A 22862-nucleotide genomic window follows, 5' to 3' on the forward strand; every position below is an offset into this window, starting at 1 on the left:
CGCCACCACCTCCTGGGGCAGTGAAGTAATTTAAAGAGACATATCCCTTCTTCAAGGCAGCTGACGGGGCGGTGGGGGCTTCAAGGGACACGGAACGTGTGAGAAAGAGCCACACGTGGCTCCCGAGCTGCAGTTTGGCCCCCCCTCCGGTATATATCTAAAGCCTCGGAAATTGTACCCCAGTTCTGACATTGACTCGAACCCCCCAATGCTATCTTAAAATAAACGCTTATCCTGAGCCCATGGAGAGTCGTTATTATCGAAGATAGCTCCCAGACCTGGTTTTGAAAGGAAAGCTTGAGAGGCAGGGGGGTACGTACCATCGGCCCCACGTCTCCCGTCTCGCCCTTTTCTCCGGCTGGTCCCGGGAGGCCCTGTCGCAAGTGAGAGAAAGAGAAAAGAAAAGTCCCAAAGGTTTCGGTGCACCAACCGGGGGGGGGGGGGAGGTACCACATCTCCCGTGCTCACCTGCAACCCGATGGGCCCAGGGGGGCCGTTGAACCCCCGTGTCCCCTCGTCCCCTTTGGCCCCAAAGTGGCCTTGAAGACCTCTCGCTCCAGACTCCCCATCAGCTCCCTACGGCAGGAGAGAGAGAAGAGAGGAGCGGCTGCTAAAAACGCCTGTTTTAGCACAGAGCCCCCGCTGGGGAAACAAAACTCCCCCCCCACTGCAGAATTCATGCATCGTTGCGTTAAGACTGCAGCTGAGATGGAAAGGTGGGTGCCAAGCCTCACAGTGCACCGGGTGGACCTGGCGGGGGGAGGAAAGAAGAAGAAGAAGATATTGGATTTATATCCCGCCCTCCACTCCGAAGAGTCTCAGAGCGGCTCACAATCTCCTTTATCTCTCTCCCCCACAACGAACACCCTGTGAGGTGGGTGGGGCTGAGAGGGCTCTCACAGCAGCTGCCCTTTCAAGGACAGAGTCTCAGAGTGGCTTATAATCTCCTTTCCCTTCCTCCCCCACAACAGACACCCTGTGAGGGCTGAGAGGGCTCTCACAGCAGCTGCCCTTTGAAGGACAGAGTCTCAGAACGGCCTACAATCTCCTTTCCCTTCCTCCCCCACAACAGACACCCTGTGAGGTGGGTGGGGCTGGAGAGGGCTCTCACAGCAGCTCCCCTTTCAAGGACAACCTCTGCCAGAGCTATGGCTGACCCAAGGTCATTCCTGCAGGTGCAAGTGAAGGAGTGGGGAATCAAACCCGGTTCTCCCAGATAAAAGTCCGCACACTTAACCACTACACCAAACTGACTGAAGAATCTCTCACTCTACACAAGGAGGCCTTATGGAACCACACTGCTCTCTGTGAGAACGACGCTGCCTGCTGTTGGGTGAAGAGGCGTCTCCCTTACACCTTAGGGTTAAGAGGAGGGGATCTGTGTGCCCTCAGGCTACACAGGGGGCGTGAGAGAAGCCAGATGTCATGAGTCCACAAGGGCTCAGTGATAGCAAGGACTCTTCAAGAAGAAGAAGAAGAAAACTGCAGATTTATATCCCACCCTTTTCTCTGAATCAGAGACTCAGAGTGGCTTACAATCTCCTATGTCTTCTCCCCCCACAACAGACACCCTGTGAGGTGGGTGGGGCTGAGAGGGCTCTCCCAGCAGCTGCCCTTTCAAGGACAACTCCTGCCATAGCGATGGCTGACCCAAGGTCATTCCAGCAGCAGCAAGTGGAGGAGTGGGGAATCAAACCTGGTTCTCCCAGGAGAAGGGGAGCCCTGTGCAGCCAGCTCTGAGTCAGCAGAAGCTGGCAAGCAGGAAGATGAGCTGCAGGCTGTTCGGGATTCACTACCAAGAGCCGGTGCAGAGCCTCCCATGCCCTCCAGCCCAGATTCAACAGGCGAACCTCAGTTGGCTGTTTCCAGTCCTCCAGTATCACCCACACCCCTAGAGCGCCGCAGACGATGGCTGAGAACAGAGCTACAGACAAGACAGCAAAGTGCACGTCTCCTGGACTAATGCTGGCTGCTTGCTTATAGCAAAGATGTGTAGTCGCAGGATTGTTTCTGCCTGCAAGCACGACCCTTAACCACATGGCTCTAAAAACCAGCCAAGGGAGGCTGTCAGGTGTGGACACAACGCAGATGACAGACACTCAACCACCGACTCTGCCTTGCCCGATTTTCTAGAACCCTGACTTTTGGACCGAATGATTCTCCCGGGCACCTGACATTCCAAACCTACCAGTCAGTGCACCGGAGGCGTCCCGCACCGCAGGGGTACTTACCGCAGCTCCTGGTTGCCCGACAGGTCCCAACGGGCCTGGTGGGCCGGGTGGCCCCTGCGGAGAACAGAAAGAGGGTGTCGTGAGTGACTCTGAGGGGGGAGGTGGAAACAACAACTGCCCCCCACTTCTCCTCCCTCCCTCCCTCCTCCAAACCCAGCCAGACCACACTTACGTGCTCCCCTTTGCCGCCCTTGGCCCCCTTCTGCCCTGGATCGCCCACTTCGCCCTGAGAGGAGGAAGGAGAAACGTGTGAGGAGGAGGCCCTGTCCAAAGGCCAGAGGGATGGGTGGGTGGTTGAGAGTCATGCGGGAAGGGGGGGGGCTCTTACCTTGTCGCCGTCCTCACCTGACCCCCCCGGCGGTCCTGCTGGGCCGGGTAGCCCAACAGGGCCCTGGACTCCGTCGCGGCCAGCGGGGCCGAGCGGACCTTTCTCGCCCTGAGGGGAGGAAAAGGGGCAGTGAGGCCGAGGCGCAGAGTGTGGAGGGAGACGCAGGCCTTCAGGTCCTCCGTCCCTCATCTCAGTCGTCGCAGTTGGGCCCAAAAGCCTACAGCTCCTGGATCGAAGCTCACAGAAGTCCTGGCATTCCTCCTCCCCCCCCCACCCCGCCACACTCTGTTTTCGTTCCCAGTTCTCCTTGTCTGTAGACACCAGCCCACATCACACATATGAACACTGGTCCGTCTCTCCCCTCAGGCTCTGAGGTCCGCTGCTCAACATCTCATAGTCCCTGGTGCGAGGACGCCCAGATGGCTTTGACAAGGGACAGGGCCTTTTCGGTCCAGGCCCCTACCGGGTGGAATGAGCTCCCGCTGGAGATCCAGGCCCTGCGGGACTTACCAAGGTTCCACAAGGCCTGTAAGAGTCTTTTAAGACTCTTCTGCCAGACTTTTAATTAATCCGGCAGGCATCCTCTGAAAGTCGTCACTTCCCCCAACATTTCTCCCTTACGGTGTTATGAGATGCTGTTAGCCATCAGCCTCGTGCTGTTTAGCGCCTACGTCTGTAAGAGTGTTTGCTGTGCCGCTCCTGTTTCGTAATGTCTGTTTTTATGGTATTATTTTAACTCTGTTGTTTTGCTGTTGTGAGCCGCCCTGAGCCCGCTTGCGGGATAGGGCGGGATATAAATCTTAAAAATTAAGTTAAATTAAACCGTCCTCTTCTCCGCCCGTCCTGGTTCTACGCGCTACTTACAGGCACCCCCTTCTCCCCAGCAGGGCCAGGCGGTCCTTGAGGCCCAGGCCTTCCTGGGGGACCGATGGGGCCTCCGGTCCCGGGTGTTCCTCTCTCTCCTGGAGACCCCTGGAAGAGAGAAAAAAAGAGTATTGCGGAGTCAAGACCCGGAGGAAGCTGAGTTCAGGAGAAAAGGAGTTCGTGCCGGCATCACTCTGTCCCGCTCGCCTCAGATTTACCACCAGATATACCACAGTGCAGTGCAATGCTCAAAAGTGGCGCAGGCTCTTGCCGAACAAAGGACGCAAAGCGAGTGGCCGGAAGCCTGAATCAGGGGAATATATAGAGAGAATCATAGCGTAGGAATGGGGCATAGAGGCCATCTAATCCAACCCCCTACTCCAAGCAAGATCAGGCTAGAGGATCAGTGTTTGTCCAGCCGCTGCTTCAAGACTGCTAGGGAGGCGGAGCACGACACCTCTCTCGGGCGTTGATTCCACTGCTGAACAACTTTGACTGTAAAAACGTTTTTCCTAATATCCAGCTGGTACCTTCCCGCCTTTAATTTAAACATATTATTTCAAGTCCTCTCATCAACTGCCAACAGGAACAGCTGTCTGCCCCTCCTTGAAGGGATCACTTAGAATAGTTGCAAGAAGAATTCCTGTACCAAAAACAGTTGCACGAAAAATTTAAAATGCACAGGGCAACTGGAGCCACAAAAAAAAGGTAAAAAGGTCAAGGCAGTCCCCTGTGCAAGCACAGGTCATTTCCGACACTGGGGCGACGTTGCGTCACAACGTTTTCACGGCACTGTTTGCCATTGACTTCCCCAGTTATCTACACTTACCCCACCCCAGGAAGCTGGGGACTCCTTTGACCGACCTCGGAAGGATGGAAAGCTGAGTCAACCTCGAGCCAGCGACCTGAAAACCCAGCTTCCGCCGGGGATCGAACTCAGGTCATGAGCAGAGCTTAGGACTGCAGGACTACAGCTTTACCACTCTGCGCCATGGGGCTCTTAAGCATGGGGGGAAAAGAAGGAAAGGTCCCCTGTGCAAGCACCAGTCGTTTCCGACTCTGGGGTGACGTTGCTTTCACAACGTTTTCACGGCAGACTTTTTTACGGGGTGGTTTGCCAGTCCTCTGCGCTTTCCCCCCAAGCAAGCTGGGGACTCCTTTGACCGACCTCGGAAGGATGGAAGGCTGTGTCAACCTTGAGTCGCCTATCTGAACCCAGCCTCCGCCGGGATCGAACTCAGGTCATAAGCAGACAGCTCAGACTGCAGTACTGCAGCTTTACCACTCTGTGCCACGGGGCTCCTTGGATTTATACAAACCGCTATTAAATAAATGTTTGGAGAATGAGTCTAGTGCGGGCTTTCAGCTGCGACGGCTGAGCCTCTAGGGCCAGAAGCAGTCTACCAGCCACGGGGGAGAAAACAGTGGAAGACTGACCTTCCCAATTGCCTCAGAGGTGCCATCCGATACCACAGTGCAGTGCAGTGCTCAAAAGGGGTGCAGGCTCTCACCAAAATGTTGGCTGGCCACTGGCAATGAACAGAAAGTGGAGAAGGGGGCATCTGCTTCCACATGGTGATATTTTTTTTGGTCATTTCCATACAAGGCAATTCCCTCAGGGAACCTCTGAACTCTCTTACTTTTGAATGGTCTGGCTGAAAAGCCTCTGCCAAAAGGCCAGGCTAATAACACTTGGGCCTGTTTACAACCCTCTTGGCTGCTCTAAGATTTGGGGTGGGGGTTCGCCCACAAGGACATTCTTGATCTCAGCCTACAGAGGAGGGCATTTCCCCCTCTCCCTTAGAATTACAGAATCCTAGAGTTGGAAGGGACCTCCAGGGTCATCTAGTCCAACCCCCTGCACAATGCAGGAAACTCACAGACACCTCCCCCTAAATTCACAGGATCCTCATTGCTCTCAGATGGCCCTCTAGCCTCAGTTGAAAAACCTCCAAGGAAGGAGAGCTTACCAGCTCCCAAGGAGGAAGCCTGTTCCACTGAGGAACTGCTCTATTGGTCATGAATCCTAGAGTTGGAAGGGACCCCCAGGGTCATCTAGTCCAACCCCCTGCAGAATGCAGGAAACTCACAAACACCTCCCCACTAAATTCACAGGATCTTCCTTGCTGTCAGATGGCCATCTAGACTCTGTTTAAAAACCTCCCAGGAAGGAGAGCCCACCACCTCCCGAGGGAGCCTGTTCCACTGAGGAATCGCTCTAACAGTCAGGAAGTTCTTCCTAATGTTGAGTCGGAAACTCTTCTGATTTAATTTCAACCCATTGGTTCTGGTCCGACCTTCCAGGGCCACAGAAAACAATTCTGCACCATCCTCTAGATGACAGCCCTTCCAAGTACTTGAAGATGGTGATCATGTCACCTCTTAGCTCTCCAGGCTAAACATGCCCAGCTCCTTCAGCCTTTCTTCATAGGACTTGGTCTCCAGACCCCTCACCATCTTCGTCGCCCTTCTCTGGACCCATTCCAGCTCCTCTAAACTCACAGGATCCTCATTGTTATCAGATGGCCATCTAGCTTCTGTTTAAAAACCTCTAAAGAAGAAGAGCCCACTACCTCCCAAGGAGGAAGGCTGTTCCACTGAGGAACCACTCTAACAGTCAGGAATCCTAGAGTTGGAAGGGACCTCCAGGGTCATCTAGTCCAACCCCCTGCACAATACGGGAAACTCACAAATACCTCCCCCTAAATTCACAGGATCTTCATTGCTGTCAGGTGACCATCCAGCCTCCAAGTAAGGAGCACCCCCCACCTCCCGAGGAAGCCTGTTCCACTGAGGAATCGCTCTGACGGTCAAGAAGTTCTTCCTAATGTTGAGCCGGAAACTCTATTCATAGAATAGAATCCTAGAGTTGGAAGGGACCTCTAGGGTCATCTAGTCCAACCCCCTGCACAATGCAGGAAACTCACAAACACCTCCCCCTAAATTCACAGGATCCTCATTGCTGTCAGATGACCATCTAGCCTCTGTTGAAAAACCTCCAAGGAAGGAGAGCCCGCCACCTCCCAAGGAGGAAGCCTATTCCACTGAGGAACTGCTCTAACGGTCAGGAAGTTCTTCCTAATGTTGAGCCAGAAACTCTTTTGATTTAATTTCAACCCATTGGTTCTGGTCCTGCCTTCCGGGGTCACGGAAAACAATTCCACCCCATCCTCTATAGGACAGCCCTTCAAGAACTCGAAGATGGTGATCCTATCACCTCTCAGCCGCCTCCTCTCCAGGCTAAACATCCCCAGCTCCTTCAACCTTTTTTCTCTCCCATGCCACATCCCCAGGACAGAAAGAGGGCATCTCAGCTGGAATGCCACAGGGAGAGCAAAGCTATAGCCATGCGCAGGCTGAGATAGAGGATCGCTGGGGCCAGAGGGGACCGCAAGGCCAGGAGGGGGTAGAAGTACTCACGGCAGGTCCTGGGGGGCCGGGAGGTCCCTCGTTGCCTTTCAAACCACCTCCGCCCTGCGGAGAAAGAGAGACAGAGAGAGAGAATCCTGTTGGCCAGGCTGGCACAGCTCCCAAGAGAGACTCGAAGAGGACCCCCGCCGGAGCCACCCCAGACAGAACCACCCTCTTCGCTGGATGTTCTCGTTGCTTTGGATGGTTTTCGTTCCCGAGCGACTTTCTCCTCCTTTCCTCCGACCCCGAGACACGCACGAGAGAACACTCCCGTAGCAGATGCCCAAAGCGATTTCCCAGTGACGCCGCTACTCGGGAGCAGACGCAACAGTGGAAAACGGTGGGGCGTCGGGACGAGCCTTGTGAGAAAGCTAGTCCTCTCCTGAGGGACAGCAATGCCATGAAGGCAGAGACAACACCTTTAAAGCGGCAGAACCAACCCAGAAGTGCCTTGGTTGCATCCAGCCCAGACCTCGAACCTCTTTTGCCCAAAGCTGGGCTCTGCGAAGTCAGTTTGAGGTGGAACTCGGCTGTGCACAGGTCTCCAAGAAACATATTTATTTGAGGTGGAACTCGGCTGTGACGTCTCCAAGAAACATATTTATTTATTTATTTTTATTTATTTTATGATTTATATCCCGCCCTTCCCAACAACATACCCCCTTCATCCAATGCCAAGAGGAACTTGGGGAGGGCAGCCCCAGCCGATGCTGGATTTATTGGCTGGCATATCTGTCATTTTATCTGGAGGATGGGACTTCCTCTAGAGCTGAGATACCACAAGAGCCCCTCTTCTTTCTGTGGGACTGCCTTTGCCCTGATTTTGTTAGCAGGCAGACTGATATCAGGGTGGAAGGTGGTGGCAAGGTGAAACAGGAGGTATAAAATGTGTGTGTGTGTGGGGGGGAGGTCAAACGTGCCCTGAGTACACCAGATTACCAATAGAATCATAGAGTTGGAAGGGACCTCCAGGGTCATCTGGTCCAACCCCCTGCACAATGCAGGAAACTCACAAACACCTCCCCCGCAAATTCACAGGATCTTTATCACTGTCAGATGGCCATCTAGCCTCTGTTTAAAAACCTCCAAGGAAAGAGAGCCCACCGCCTCCCGAGGAAGCCTGTTCCACTGAGGAACCGCTCTAACGTTCAGGAAGTTCTTCCTAATGTTGAGCTCTTTTGGTTTAATTTCAACCCACTGGGTCTGGTCCCACCTTCCGGGGCCACAGAAAACAATTCCAAACCCTCCTCTATATGACAGCCCTTCAAGTCCTTGAAGATGGTGATCCTATCACCTCTCAGCCGCCTCCTCTCCAGGCTAAACATCCCCAGCTCCTTCAGCCTTTCCTCATAGGACTTGGTCTCCAGACCCCTCACCATCTTTGTCACCCTCCTCTGGACCCCTTCCAGCTTGTCTAGATCCTTCTTAATATGTGGTGCCCCAAAATGAACACAAGACTCCAAGTGAGGTCTTACCAGACCAGAGTAAAGCGATACCATCACATCACATGATCTGGACGCTAGACTTCTGTTGATACAGCCCAAAATTGCATTTGCCTTTTTAGCCACCGCATCACACTGTTGACTCATGCTCAGCGTATGATCCACTAAGACCCCTAGATCCTTTTCGCACAGACTCCTGCTAACACAAGACTTCTCCATCCTATCACCATGTGTGGCGGAACCGGCCCGATTCTGCCTTCAGACCCGGTCCCGTCAGCTCCCTATTGAGTCGCCAACTCCTGGAGGGAGCTATTTCTCCTCCTGCCCCTTGGGCTCGCTGCCATCACCTGCTCAGGCTAGGGGTTCAGATTGAGAGGAACAGGACTCCCAACCCCCCTCTCCAGCTGTGAGGCCAGGCCTCAAGGTCCTCTGCCACCCTGCACTTGGGTTTCACAGAGACCTCAGCGCTTCTTTGGGGCACCCCTGGAGGATTGGCACCTTATCCAACTGCATGCCTTCCCCCTTCCCCGGGGCCCCCTTCTCAACACAGCGTGGTCTAAAGCGGTCTGGGGATCTAGGTGGTACAGAGATTGACTGCCAGTATTTAAAACAGAAAAAACATTTATTTAAAAGAGAAACAGATAGGAAAAGAAAAACAAAACAAAAACAGTTGCATCTAAAAAAGTAGCACAGCACAGCACAGCACCGCAAACAGCATGACAAAGGAAAGGTGTTTATAAACACGTCCTGCTGGCCCTGATCTAAACTTGTCCTGTCTTGAGAATTACTTACTTAGTCTGCCTGCCTGGGGGCCTCCCCGGCAGGAGCCTCCATTGCTCACCACATGCTCGCTTGAGCCCCAGTTCAAATCTGCCTCCTCTTCCTGCCTAACACATGCAAGGAACAACAGCACTTCCTGCCTCTCTAGGAGATTTTCCCCCTAGCGTTGTTGGTTTGGCTCTGGAAGGGAGGGGGGGAGTGAGGGGAAGGCTACAACGCTTGCTGAGGGATTTACTGACCCCTGCCAAATGAAGCACCACCACTGACTAAAATGGCGTTTCTCCACACCATGCATTGGATTTTTCCTACCGAATTGCAGAACTTTACATTTATCCCTGTTCAAATTTGTTTTGTTGGTTTTAGCCCAGTTTTCCAGCCTGTCAAGGTCATCCTGTATCCTGTTTCTGTCTTCTACTGTATCTGCAACCCCTCCCAATTTCGTATCATCGGCAAATTTAATAAGCATTCCCTCTATTCCTTCATCCAAATCGTTTATAAAGTTGTTGAACAAAACAGGTCCCAGGACAGATCCTTGAGGCACTCCACTTGTCACTCCTCTCCAAGAGGATGAGGAACCATTCACAAGCACTCTTTGGGTGCGATGTATCAGCCAGTTACAGATCCACCTAACAGTAACAGGATCCAAACCACATACCAACTTGTCAACAAGGATAGTATGTGGAACCTTCTTCCTCCTTCCTTTAACAGGGATAGTATGTGGAGCCAGTTTGGTGTAGTGGTTAAGTGTGCGGACTCTTATCTGGGAGAACCGGGTTCTATTCCCCACTCCTCCACTTGCAGCTGCTGGAATGGCCTTGGGTCAGCCATAGCTCTCTTATCTGGGAGAACCGGGTTGGATTCCCCACTCCTCCACTTGCAGCTGCTGGAATGGCCTTGGGTCAGCCATAGCTCTCTTATCTGGGAGAACCGGGTTTGATTCCCCACTCCTCCACTTGCAGCTGCTGGAATGGCCTTGGGTCAGCCATAGCTCTCATATCTGGGAGAACCGGGTTTGATTCCCCACTCCTCCACTTGCAGCTGCTGGAATGGCCTTGGGTCAGCCATAGCTCTCTTATCTGGGAGAACCGGGTTTGATTCCCCACTCTTCCACTTACAGCTGCTGGAATGGCCTTGGGTCAGCCATAGCTATCGCAGGAGTTGTCCTTGAAAGGCAGCTGCTGTGAGAGCCCTCTCAGCCTCACCCACCTCACAGGGTGTCTGTTGCGGGGGTAGAAGATATAGGAGATTGTAAGCTGCTCTGAGACTCTGATTCATAGAGAAGGGTGGGTTATAAATCTGAATTCTTCTTATCAAAAGCCTTACTGAAATCAAGATAAATGACATCTACAGCATTCCCCTGATCCAGCAAGGTAGTCACTTTCTTAAAAAAGAGATCAGGTTAGCTTGACATGCCATGACTCAGTACCCAGCAGGCATTGAGCCCAGCAATCAAACCGGGTTCTCCCAGATAAGATTCCACACACTTAACCGCTGTGCTAAACTGGCTCTCAGACTGGAAGGTGAACCATTCATGCCTCCACGTTTCCGGAAACTACACATCCCCCTGGAAAGAGAGGAAGATACATACGGGAGTCCCAGGAAGGCCGCGTTCTCCAGGGAAACCTCGCAGTCCCGCTGGGCCGTCTTTTCCTAAGCCCCCAGGAGGGCCGGGATCCCCCTGAAACACAGACACAATATCTGGCTGTCCCGCAAACACGCACAGCCCACAAGCACAAAGACGACTCTGGCCCCCAACACCCCCCTTCAAGGGAAGGCAATTGCAGGCCTCGATTCACTTCTGCAGGGCGAGCACAGAGAAACTCTTCCTGCTTCAAATCCTTCCATGTGGAGGCGTCCCCTCCTCCCCGTGGACCACCCCCCTCCTTCCCGCAGCCCCCGAGGGACGACACCCGAATCGAAAGGCTCCTGACCTTTGTGCCTTCTTTGCCAGACGGTCCAGGCAGGCCTTGCTCTCCGGGGGGTCCGGGTGGTCCGGGGTGCCCTCGCTCCCCCATCTGTCCCGTTTCTCCTGCAGCTCCCTGTCAGAGGAAGGAGGAAGATGGCTGCCACAGGTCTCAGGATTGCGAAGCTGGTCTTGATCCCCAAACCGGCCTGGGCAAGCTCCCTCTACCCGCTCCCACCTTCCGTGCCCGCCCTAAGAGCCAGGCAGTTCCCTCAGCATCGGGAGGCCCGTGCCCCGGATCTGCAAGGGGAAGGGGGCAACGAGACCAGCCGCTCCTTACCTGAGGTCCCACCACTCCGGGAGGCCCAGTGGTGCCCGTCTTGCCTTGGAAGCCCTGTGGACGGGAGAGAAAGAGGGCTTGTGTGTCTGTGTTCTTGCACAGGCTTTAGGGGGAGGTGTTAGTGAGTTCCCTGCATTGTGCAGGGGGTTGGACTAGATGACCCCGGAGGTCCCTTTCAACTCTAGGATTCTATTATTCTAGGTTTTAAAACAGAGGCTAGATGGCTGTATGGCAGCAATATGGATCCTGTGAATTTAGGGGGAGGTGTTGGTGAGTTCCCTGCATTGTGCAGGGGTTGGACTAGATGACCTTAGAGGTCCCTTCCAACTCTAGGATTCTAGGTTTTTAAACAGAGGCTATATGGCCGTTTGGCAGCAATGAGGATCCTGTGAATTTAGGGGGAGGTGTTGGTGAGTTTCCTGCCTTGTGCAGGGGGTTGGACTGGATGATCCTGGAGGTCCCTTCCAACTCTATGATTCCTGACCGTTAGAGCAATTACTCAGTGGAACAGGCTTCCTCCTCGAGAGGTGGTGGGCTCTCCTTCCTTGGAGGTTTTTCAACAGAGGCTAGATGGCCATCTGACAGCAATGAGGATCCTGTGAATTTAGGGGGAGGTGTTGGTGAGTTCCCTGCATTGTGCAGGGGGTTGGACTAGATGACCCTGAAGGTCCCTTCCAACTCTAGGATTCTATGATTCTAGGTTTTTAAACAGAGGCTAGATGGCTGTATGGCAGCGATGTGGATCCAGTGAATTTAGGGGGAGGTGTTGGTGAGTTCCCTGTGTTGTGAAGGGGGTTGGACTAGATGACCCTGGAGGTCCCTTCCAACTCTAGGATTCTGTGATTCTAGGTTTTTAAACAGAGGCTAGATGGCTATCTGGCAGCAATGTGGACCCTGTGGATTTAGGGAGAGGTGTTTGTGAGTTTCCTGCCTTGTGCAGGGGGTTGGACTAAATGACCTTAGAGGTCCCTTCCAACTCTAGGATTCTAGGATTTTAAACAGAGCCTAGATGGCCGTCTGGCAGCAACGTGGATCCTGTGAATTTAGGGGGAGGTGTTGGTGAGTTTCTGTTGGACACTCGATTGTTCCCTATGGAGATTGATTCCCACAGGGTATAATGGAGAATTGATCTGCGGGTATCTGGGAGGGGGGGCTGTTTTTTGAGACAGAGGCACCAATTTTTCAGCACACCATCCAGTGCCTCTCCCCAAAATACTCTCCAAGTTTCAAAAGGATTGGATCAGGGGATCCAATTCTAGGAGCCCCCAAAGAAGCTGCCCTTCATTATTTCCAGTGGAGGGAAGGCGTTTGAAAGGTGTGCGGTTGCTTGAAATGGGATAGCCAGAACCCCCTTTGGAGTTCAATGGTGCTTGCCACACCCTTGCTCCTGGCTCCACCCCCCCAAAGTCTCGCGGCTCACCCAAAGTCCCCAGATATTTTTTGAATTGGACTGGGCAACTCTAAACGTTTCGCTAGGCTCAGATCGGACACTTCGTTTTGGCAATTCTATGATTCTAGGTTTTTAAACAGAGGCAGGATGGCCATCTGGCAGCAACGTGGATCCTGTGAATTTAGGGGGGAGGTGTTGGTGAGTTTGCTTCCGGCTCCAGAGAAGGCATGCAGAGAAGAAAGAGTAACCCCCCTTCCCCGAACAAGCGCAAAGTGCCCACGGCTGCAGTACAGAAGGGCTGATCGCCTGAGGCGCCGTTCGGTGCCTTCTGAGAGGCCGCCGGGATGCTGGGCTGGGGAGGGTCTGATCCGGATCAGCATTTTAGGCTGTGGGGATAGTTTTGGCTTCTGGCACAGAAATCTAGCAGCAGGACTGGGAGTGGCACCTCCATATTCATCAGCAGTCTACCTTTGAACGCGAGTTGGCAAGGCAAACAACGGAGGATGGTTCGTGGGGTTATGCGGGGAAAGAGATGAACGTTATTAGTCCGTGGGTGAGCAGAAGGTGGGTTGGAGATCCACCGGAAGACCCCAGGCCACAGACTGGCTGCTCCTCCCACAAGTTGCCGAACTAACCTCAGTTGCGCTGAATAGCTGCAGGGATCCTAAAGGTGACCGCATAAGCCCAGCCTCCATGTTCCAAAATGGGACCCCCTTTCGGGGACCAGGTCTTGAGCTGACCTCCAAGCGAAGAGGCGGCCAAAGGGGGAAATAACTGAAGACTAGGGTCAACAGAAGTGTCTGCAAAACCGTTTCTATGACATGTCTGCAAAACCGTTTCTATGACTAGTGTGTAACCCAGGAGTAAATCCGGAGTAACGCTGGAGTAACAATGCGCAGGAGAGAAACCAAAAATGCATTGCACGTTTGACGAGTTAGTGGCAGGTGGTTAGAATTTTAACCCTCAAGGAGGGGCTAATGTTACTGCAAAGGAAACACAAAAAGGCTTAAGCAGAGAGTAACCTCTGAGTACTTCAAGAACTCATTTTCCGTAGAACATTTCTAGGCCGCCTTTCCAGAAGGCGGCCGGGCGACTATATCGAAAGGTGAAAATATAAAGATCGGAGATAAATCATTACCTGGTAGCGTGGAAATAAGGAGTACAAGCAGAGTAGAAGGAAGCGGAAGAGAGTAGCGGGGGCGGAACAACCTAGAAGCAACCAGAAGCATTAAGTAGTAGCAGCAGCAGCAAGAGAAACGGGGCAAGAGAAACCCATCCAGAGGGGGACTTACAACTTCTCCACGCTGTCCAGGGTGGCCTGGCAACCCGTCCTTTCCGGGGGGGCCCTGTGGACAGAGGGTAGGAAAGGCGTCAGGGGGCCAGGAAGGGGGAGTGGGGGAGAAGGGCAGAGGGGGGCTGCTGACTCACCGGCGGTCCTTTCGGTCCAGGGAACCCGTTTGGCCCTTGCGGTCCCGGCAGCCCCTGAAGGAGAAAGAGCAGCCCGTGAGGAAGGAAGGGAGGGTCTTGTGAGTCCCGCCGCCCTGTGGCATGGAGCGCCAGTTGTGCCAGGCTGAGGTGGTCCGGGGGGCTCACTCACCCGCTCGCCGGGAGGTCCTGCCGGTCCTTCACTGCCGGAGGTGCCCTGCGTGGAGAGACGACAAGGAAGAGGGGAAGGGAGATCTCAGAGGGGCGCGCAGGTGGGAACGGTTGTGCCCGCAGAGCCTTTATCCTGCACCTCCTGCGTGGCTTGCGTGTTCATGGGCGCATATAAGCGCACGCGTGCCATTTCCACGTGAGGCTTAAACCTCCATTTGCCCCACCCCCAGCCTTAGGACCAGCCCGTGGTTACGTGGGAGAAAAGCATTTTCCTGTAAATGTTACACGGGCGTGAGCCAGAAGGCTCACTTGCATTACAAATGCCCGGCAGTTTTTGCATTGGGCCTCTGAGGCCGGCTGCAGCTGCTCCGGCTGTCACTTTTTCACACACTGAATGGCACAGGCCATGCCCCGTCCCCCCCCCTCCCCCAGAAGCCCCACCAGCTCCCCCATCCCACGCAACCCCTTGGGGGTACACCAGCCTCCCCCCCCATTCCCTCGTGGCCCCATAAGCCAACCTTTGCTCCCGGCTTCCCCGTGGCTCCTCTTGGCCCGCGCTGACCTCGGGGGCCCTAGAGAAAGGGAGGAGAAAACATGGGGAGGTGAAGCACAGAATTAAAGCTGGGGCTTCTCCCCACAGACCGCCCCCCTCCCTCTGCTGTCTTCAGGAGCCCAGAAAAGAAGGCCCCCCCCAGCAGAACCACAAGCATTGAGAGATCTATACTGAAGGGCCTTCTCCTCACCCGCACCCCTCCCGACACCACTTAGAGGCAAAAATATCTTCTGTGGCAAGACTGTGACGTCTGACTGGCTGCCAATCAGGTTCCCCCAAGCTTGACCTCGCCTGTTGGCATGTCCCGGAGCCCGGAATATCCAGAACAGGGGGGGCCAAACTTGGTTAAAGCAAGAGCCGCACAGAGTAAATTGCAGCTGCTTGAGAGCCGCCAATTCTATGCCATGCGGTTTGTCGGCTATCCCAATCTCGATGTAGTTCTTTTTTGCAATGCTGGGACGCATTTTACGATATCGCAGAACTGCTGCAGCGCCGCAAGACTGCGGAACCTACGAAGACGACAATGTGCGCAACTCGATCGCCATAGTGACAAATTACTATGTAATAAAGCGCACACGCGAAATGCAAAACACAATTCACAAGGAATCCTGACGTGCAGGCTGCCGACTTTAAAAAGTCCCGCTTCGATTGCCACTCTTCCAGCAAAGGGTGCCCCATGAATTTTCAAAAAAAGACGTCCCCGTTCAACGCCGCTCGCGTTGACCTTCCCAGTACGTTGCTTACTGCTAAACATTTTTTAAGGTAGTGTGGGAATGTAACTTCTCCAGGAGGATTCCAAATTGGCGTGATGCTGTAAGGCGGCTCAACTTCTTCTGGAGAAGTTACATTCCCACACTATCTTTAAAAAGCAATTAGCAGCAAACGACGCACTGGGAAGATCAACAGTGAGCAGCGTTGAACGAGGACGTCTTTTTTGAAAATTCACGGAGCGCCCGTTGCTGGAAGAGTAGCAATCAAAGCGGGACTTTTTAAAGTCGGCAGCCTGCACATCGAGATAACTTGTGGAAGAAATTTCATGAATTACGTTTTGTATTCGCACTTTATTACACAGTAATTTGTCACTATAGAAGAAGAAGATATTGGATTTATATCCCGCCCTCCACTCTGAAGAGTCTCAGAGTGGCTCACAATCTCCTTTATCTCCCTCCCCCACAACAGACACCCTGTGAGGTGGGTGGGGCTGAGAGAGCTCTCACAGCAGCTGCCCTTTCAAGGAAAACCTCTGTCAGAGCTATGGCTGACCCAAGGCCATTCCAGCAGGTGCAAGTGGAAGAGTGGGGAATCAAACCCGGTTCTCCCAGATAAGCGTCCGCACGCTTAACCGCTACACCAAACTGGCTCTCTGTGATAGCCATGGCTGACCCAAGGCCATTCCAGTAGCTGCAAGTGGAGGAGTGGGGAATCAAACCCAGTTCTGCCAGATAAGAGAACTCTGGCTGACCCAAGGCCATCCCAGCAGGTGCAAGTGTAGGAGTGGGGAATCAAACCCGGTTCTCCCAGATAAGAGAGCTATGGCTGACCCAAGGCCATTCCAGCAGCTGCAAGTGGAGGAGTGGGGAATCAAACCCAGTTCTGCCAGATAAGAGAGCTCTGGCTGACCCAAGGCCATTCCAGCAGCTGCAAGTGGAGGAGTGGGGAATCAAACCCAGTTCTGCCAGATAAGAGAGCAATGGCTGACCCAAGGCCATTCCAGCAGGTGCAAGTGGAGGAGTGGGGAATCAAACCTGGTTCTCCCAGATAAGAGAGCTATGGCTGACCCAAGGCCATTCCAGCAGGTGCAAGTGGAGGAGTGGGGAATCAAACCCGGTTCTCCCAGATAAGAGAGCTCTGGCTGACCCAAGGCCATTCCAGCAGGTGCAAGTGGAGGAGTGGGGAATCAAACCCGGTTCTCCCAGATAAGAGAGCTATGGCTGACCCAAGGCCATTCCAGCAGCTGCAAGTGGAGGAGTGGGGAATCAAACCCGGTTCTGCCAGATAAGAGTCCGCACACTTAACCACTACACCAAACTGGACTGGATTCGTGCACAGGTTGTCTTTCTAACTGCATTCTGTACTGTGAAAATTTTTTGTACTATGTATTGTGGCTAAATATTACACAAAGAAATAGTTTCATAAGCAGAGAGAGTACCTTGTTGTTCTTCCCAATCGCCAGGTGGTAGCCAGAGACTTCTCACTGCTATAACCTTACAAGCTTTTCGTGTCTCCTCTAAGCTGCGGAGTCTTGTGAGCAAAAATTCTACTTTGTGAGCTACTGGCATGAACGTTGTGAGTGACTGCCTTAAAATACGTTGCTCTGGGGCCATTTTTCCTGAGCTGAGACAAAAATGTGTGAGCAGGAGGCTAAAAAACTGTGAGCTAGCTCACACTAGCTCAGCTCAGAGGGAACACTGCTTATAACTGATTTCCAGGCAACAGAGATCCATGCCTCTGAAGAAAATGGTCGCTTTGGGAGCGGCCTTCCAGAGCATAGAACCCCACTGAAGCCCCTCCCCAGACCCCGCCTTCTTCAGGCTCCACCCCCTCTACCCTCCGGGTATGTCCCAAACCAAAGTGGCACCCCTAGGGCCATCCTGAATCCACCATCCTGAATCACAGAATCATAGATTCAACTTTTAATATTATTTCATCTTGGTTTAGACTGTACGTTGTTTTAGTGTCTTCTCTTGTTATAAGCTGCCCTGTGCCCCACATGCAGGGAGGGGCAGCCTAGAAGCCTAAACAATAAATGGAAATAAATTAACAAACAGAGTTGGAAGGGACCTCCAGGGCCATCTAGTCCAACCCCCTGCAGAATGCAGGAAACTCACAAACACCTCCCCCTAAATTCACAGGATCTTCATTGCTGTCAGGTGGCCATCTAGCCTCTGTTTAAAAACCTCCAAGGAAGGAGAGCCCACCACCTCCCGAGGAGGAAGCCTGTTCCACTGAGGAACCGCTCTAACCTCACAAACCCCTCCCCCTAAATTCACAGGATCTTCATTGCTGTCAGGGGGCCATCTAGCCTCTGTTGAAAAACCTCCAAGGAAGGAGAGCCCACCACCTCCCGAGGAGGAAGCCTGTTCCACTGAGGAACCGTTCTAAAGGTTGGAAGAGTTGGAAGGGACCCCCAGGGTCATCTAGTCCAACCCTCTGCACAATGCAGGAAACTCACAAACACCTCCCCCTAAATTCACAGGATCTTCATTGCTGTCAGATGGCCATCTAGCCTCTGTTGAAAAACCTCCAAGGAAGGAGAGCCCACCACCTCCCGAGGAGGAAGCCTGTTCCACTGAGGAACCGTTATAAAGGTTGGAAGAGTTGGAAGGGACCCCCAGGGTCATCTAGTCCAACCCTCTGCACAATGCAGGAAACTCACAAACACCTCCCCCTAAATTCACAGGATCTTCATCGCTGTCAGGTGGCCATCTAGCCTCTGTTGAAAAGTCTAGAATCCTAGAATCCTAGAGTTGGAAGGGACCTCCAGGGTCATCTAGTCCAACCCCGTGCACCATGCAGGAAACTCACAAACACCTCCCCCTAAATTCACAGGATCTTCATTGCTGTCAGGTGGCCATCTAGCCTCTGTTTAAAAACCTCCAAGGAAGGAGAGCCCACCACCTCCCGAGGAGGAAGCCTGTTCCACTGAGGAACCGTTCTAAAGGTTGGAAGAGTTGGAAGGGACCCCCAGGGTCATCTAGTCCAACCCTCTGCACAATGCAGGAAACTCACAAACACCTCCCCCTAAATTCACAGGATCTTCATTGCTGTCAGATGGCCATCTAGCCTCTGTTGAAAAACCTCCAAGGAAGGAGAGCCCGCCACCTCCCGAGGAGGAAGCCTGTTCCACTGAGGAACCGTTATAAAGGTTGGAAGAGTTGGAAGGGACCCCCAGGGTCATCTAGTCCAACCCTCTGCACAATGCAGGAAACTCACAAACACCTCCCCCTAAATTCACAGGATCCTCATTGCTGTCAGATGGCCATCCAGCCTCTGTTTCAAAACCTCCAAGGAAGGAGAGCCCACCACCTCCCAAGGAGAAAGCCTGTTCCACTGAGGAACCGCTCTAACTGTCAGGAAGTTCTTCCTAATGTTGAGCCGGAAACTCTTTTGATTCAATTTCAACCCAATGGTTCTGGTCCTGCCTTCCGGGGCCACAGAAAACAATTCTACACCATCCTCTAGACAGCCCTTCAAGTCCTTGAAGATGGTGATCCTATCACCTCTCAGCCGCCTTCTCTCCAGGCTAAATGTGCCCAACTCCTTCAACCTTTCTTCATACGACTTGGTCTCCAGACCCCTCACTATCTTTGTTGCCCTCCTCTGGACCCGTTCCAGCTTGTCTATATCCTTCTTAAAAGGAAGGAGAGCCCACCACCTCCCGAGGAGGAAGCCTGTTCCGCTGAAGAACCGCTCTAACGGTCAGGACGTTCTTCCTAATGTTGAGCCAGAAACTCTTTTGATTTAATTTCAACCCAATGGTTCTGGTCCTACCTTCCGGGGCCACAGAAAACAATTCCACACCATCCTCTATAGGACAGCCCTTCAAGGACTTGGAGATGGGGATCCTATCACCTCTCAGCCGCCTCCTCTCCAGGCTAAACATCCCCAGCTCCTTCAGCCTTTCCTCACAGGACTTGGTCTCCAGACCCCTCACCATCTTCGTTGCCCTCCTCTGGACCCGTTCCAGCTTGTCTATACCCTTCTTGAAATGTGGTGCCCAAAACTGAACACGAGACTCCAGGTGAGGTCTTCCCAGAGCAGAGTAAACCAACCCCATCACTTACACGTGAACTGGACTGGGTCAAATGATTTCTACTCCACTTTCTCACTGAGACTCAAAGCAAATTCTACAAGGGAGGTCAAACAACTCCAGGAACAACGACTTCCTAAGTATTCAGAAGGAGGGAAGGGAGCATCTCCCAGGTCTCTTGCTGGAAACGAAGGGCCCGTGAGAAGCCAGAAGGAGAGCAGCTGGAACGGAAAGAGGGCCCAAAGGGTCCTGTTCCCGCACCGCGTGTGCAGTGCCTGGAAGTGGAATATGTCACACGGGGACGCTCTAGGAATTTGTGAAAAACTCTATGGTTTCACATGGGGACACTCTAGCAATTTTGGGGAAGGGAACTCTCTGGTACGACTTCCGGGGGATGTCGTTGTGCCATGTGCATGTGTGAAAGAAGTCCCACACCGGCAACTCTACTTAAAATACAAAAATACCAACACAGCTCTGAAGTACTCACCGTGGGCCCGCGCTCTCCTCGGGGGCCTGTCTTCCCAGAGAGACCCTGCAATGGAGGAAGAGAACAAGGCAAGGCCTCAAAAGCCGAACGCTGCAAAGACCTTTCCCTTCTTTTGACGCGGCCCTACCAGCAAGTGGAAAGGAAAGGAAAGGTCCCCTGTGCAAGCACCAGTCGTTTCCGACTCTGGGGTGACGTTGCTTTCACGTTTTCACGGCAGACTTTTGACGGAGTGGTTTGCCATCACCTTCCCCAGTCATCTCCACTTCACCCCCAGCAAGCTGGGGACTCCTTTGACCCACTTCGGAAGGATGGAAGGCTGAGTCAACCTGGAGACGGTGACCTGAATCCAGCTTCCGCTGGGATCGAACTAGGGACCTGAGCGGAGGGCTCCGACTGCAGTACTGCAGCTTTACTACTTTGCGTCACGGGGCCCTGTAAGCATGGGGGAAAAGGAAAAGGAAAGGTCCCCTGTGCAAGTACCAGTCGCTTCCGACTCTGGGGTGACGTTGCTTTCTCAACGTTTTCACGGCAGATTTGTATGGGGTGGTTTGCCATTGCCTTCCCCAGTCCTCTACACTTTCCCCCCAGCAAGCTGGGGACTCATTTTACCGATCTCAGAAGGATGGAAGGGTGAGTCAACCTCGAGTTGGCTACCTGAAGACCCAGCTTCCGCCGGGGATCGAACTCAGGTCGTGAGCAGAGGGTTTCGACTGCAATACTGCAGCTTTACCACTCTGCGCCACGGGGCTCAGCAAGTGAGGGAGGGGCAAAATCCCCAACTGGCCTACACAGAAGCAAGTAAAATACATGCAGGGGAGCTGTAAAACACTGAACGAGGGACCACTGAGCATGTACAGAGTGCTTTTTTTCTCCACATACTCCCACCCCAACAAATCTTGTGCAGTCTGGATGAAAGACCAGAAAGGGTCTTCCCAGGCCAGAGAGTGGGACTCGGAAGTGCTGGAACCTCCCGGGGGGGGGGGGGGGGGTTACAAAAGAGTCTGTGAGACAGACAGGACTACTGTGGGCCAATCTTCCTGTTGACTCTCCTTGCGTCTATTATTACTTTGAAACTGAGAAAAACTGCGCCGCTCTGTAGGTGGACTGCACACATACAGTCCCGGTTCTGCTGAATTAGATAGCGTTTGAGCACTGTGGCGCTTGATCTGGATTCCTGGAAGTACCAAAAACCAGAGAGTCTAACAGCAGGACGGCTCTCCTCAGTTCCCCACCAATGGAGTGGGATGCTTTCCACCCGCAAATCACATCTGAAGCTTCCAGGGCAGGGGTGCCAAACTCATTTGTGATGTGGGGAGGGAGGGTGGCTCAGGGGTAGAGCATCTGCTTGGTAAGCAGAAGGTCCCAGGTTCAATCCCCGGCATCTCCAACTCAAAAGGGTCCAGGCAAATAGGCGTGAAAGACCTCAGCTTGAGACCCTGGAGAGCCATGAATGGGGCTGTGGCTCAGTGGTAGAGCATCTGCTTGGTAAGCAGAAGGTCCCAGGTTCAATCCCCAGCATCTCCAACTAAAAAGGGTCCAGGCAAATAGGCGTGAAAGACCTCAGCTTGAGACCCTGGAGAGCCATGAATGGGGCTGTGGCTCAGTGGTAGAGCATCTGTTTGGTAAGCAGAAGGTCCCAGGTTCAATCCCTGGCATCTCCAACTCAAAAGGGTCCAGGCAAGTAGGCGTGAAGAACCTCAGCTGGAGAGCCATGAATGGGGCTGTGGCTCAGGGGTAGAGCATCTGCTTGGTAAGCAGAAGGTCCCAGGTTCAATCCCCGGCATCTCCAACTAAAAAGGGTCCACGCAAGTAGATGTGAAAAACCTCAGCTGGAGACCCTGGAGAGCTGCTGCCAGTCTGAGCAGACAATACTGACTTTGATGGACCGAGGGAGGTCTGATTCAGTAGAAGGCAGCTGCATATGTTCTTTAAGGGAGGGACGGTGGCTCAGTGGTAGAGCATCTGCTTGGTAAGCAGGAGGTCCCAGGTTCAATCCCCGGCATCTCCAACTCAAAAAGGTCCAGGCAAGTAGGCGTGAAGAACCTCAGCTTGAGACCCTGGAGAGTCATGAATGGGGCTGTGGCTCAGGGGTAGAGCATCTGCTTGGTAAGCAGAAGGTCCCAGGTTCAATCCCTGGCATCTCCAACTCAAAAGGGTCCAGGCAAGTAGGCGTGAATAACCTCAGCTGGAGAGCCATGAATGGGGCTGTGGCTCAGGGTAGAGCATCTGCTTGGTAAGCAGAAGGTCCCAGGTTCAATCCCCGACATCTCCAACTAAAAAGGATCCAGGCAAGTAGGCGTGAAAAACCTCCGCTTGAGACCCTGGAGAGCCGCTGCCAGTCTGAGAAGACAAGACTGACTTAGATGGACCCAGGGGGGTCTGATTCAGTAGAAGGCAGCTTCATATGTTTACATATGAGGGCCGGATCTGACATAAATGAGACCTTGTCGGGCCGGACCAACCACGTCATAAAATGTAATGCCAAGTAGCAGAGATATTATAAAGGACACAGGCAAACACAATTAAAGGTTTTCTTTTTTAAAAATAAAACATGCTTAAAAGATGAGCAATTCTGCAATATTTTATTCCAGGGGTGGCCAACGGTAGCTCTCCAGATGTTTTTGCCTACAACTCCCATCAGCCCCAGCCATTGGTCATGCTGGCTGGGGCTGATGGGAGTTGTAGGCAAAAAAACATCTGGAGAGCTACCGTTGGCCGCCCCTGTTTTATTCGATCGTCTCTGATAACTGAAGGAAGTGAGAGAAAGGGAGAAGGACACAGACTTGC

At 53.1% G+C, this 22862-nt stretch overlaps 1 protein-coding gene across 1 annotated transcript in view; it reads right to left on the minus strand.

Annotated features, from left to right (window-relative positions):
• LOC132590903 (collagen alpha-1(V) chain-like) overlaps positions 1–22862 on the minus strand; it is a gene marked incomplete at both ends in the record, with an annotated part of 136449 nt that overhangs the window by 30561 nt on the left and 83026 nt on the right. The window contains 15 exon segments of the mRNA XM_060263828.1: positions 321–374; positions 469–576; positions 2232–2285; positions 2404–2457; positions 2560–2667; positions 3424–3531; positions 6844–6897; positions 10645–10734; positions 10988–11095; positions 11300–11353; positions 13982–14035; positions 14118–14171; positions 14287–14331; positions 14804–14857; positions 20076–20120. Of these exon segments, the coding sequence (XP_060119811.1) occupies positions 321–374; positions 469–576; positions 2232–2285; positions 2404–2457; positions 2560–2667; positions 3424–3531; positions 6844–6897; positions 10645–10734; positions 10988–11095; positions 11300–11353; positions 13982–14035; positions 14118–14171; positions 14287–14331; positions 14804–14857; positions 20076–20120 (1044 nt within the window).

Source organism: Heteronotia binoei, unplaced genomic scaffold, assembly GCF_032191835.1.
Source record: "Heteronotia binoei isolate CCM8104 ecotype False Entrance Well unplaced genomic scaffold, APGP_CSIRO_Hbin_v1 ptg001113l, whole genome shotgun sequence".
In the NCBI taxonomy this organism is placed as follows: Eukaryota; Metazoa; Chordata; class Lepidosauria; order Squamata; family Gekkonidae; genus Heteronotia; species Heteronotia binoei.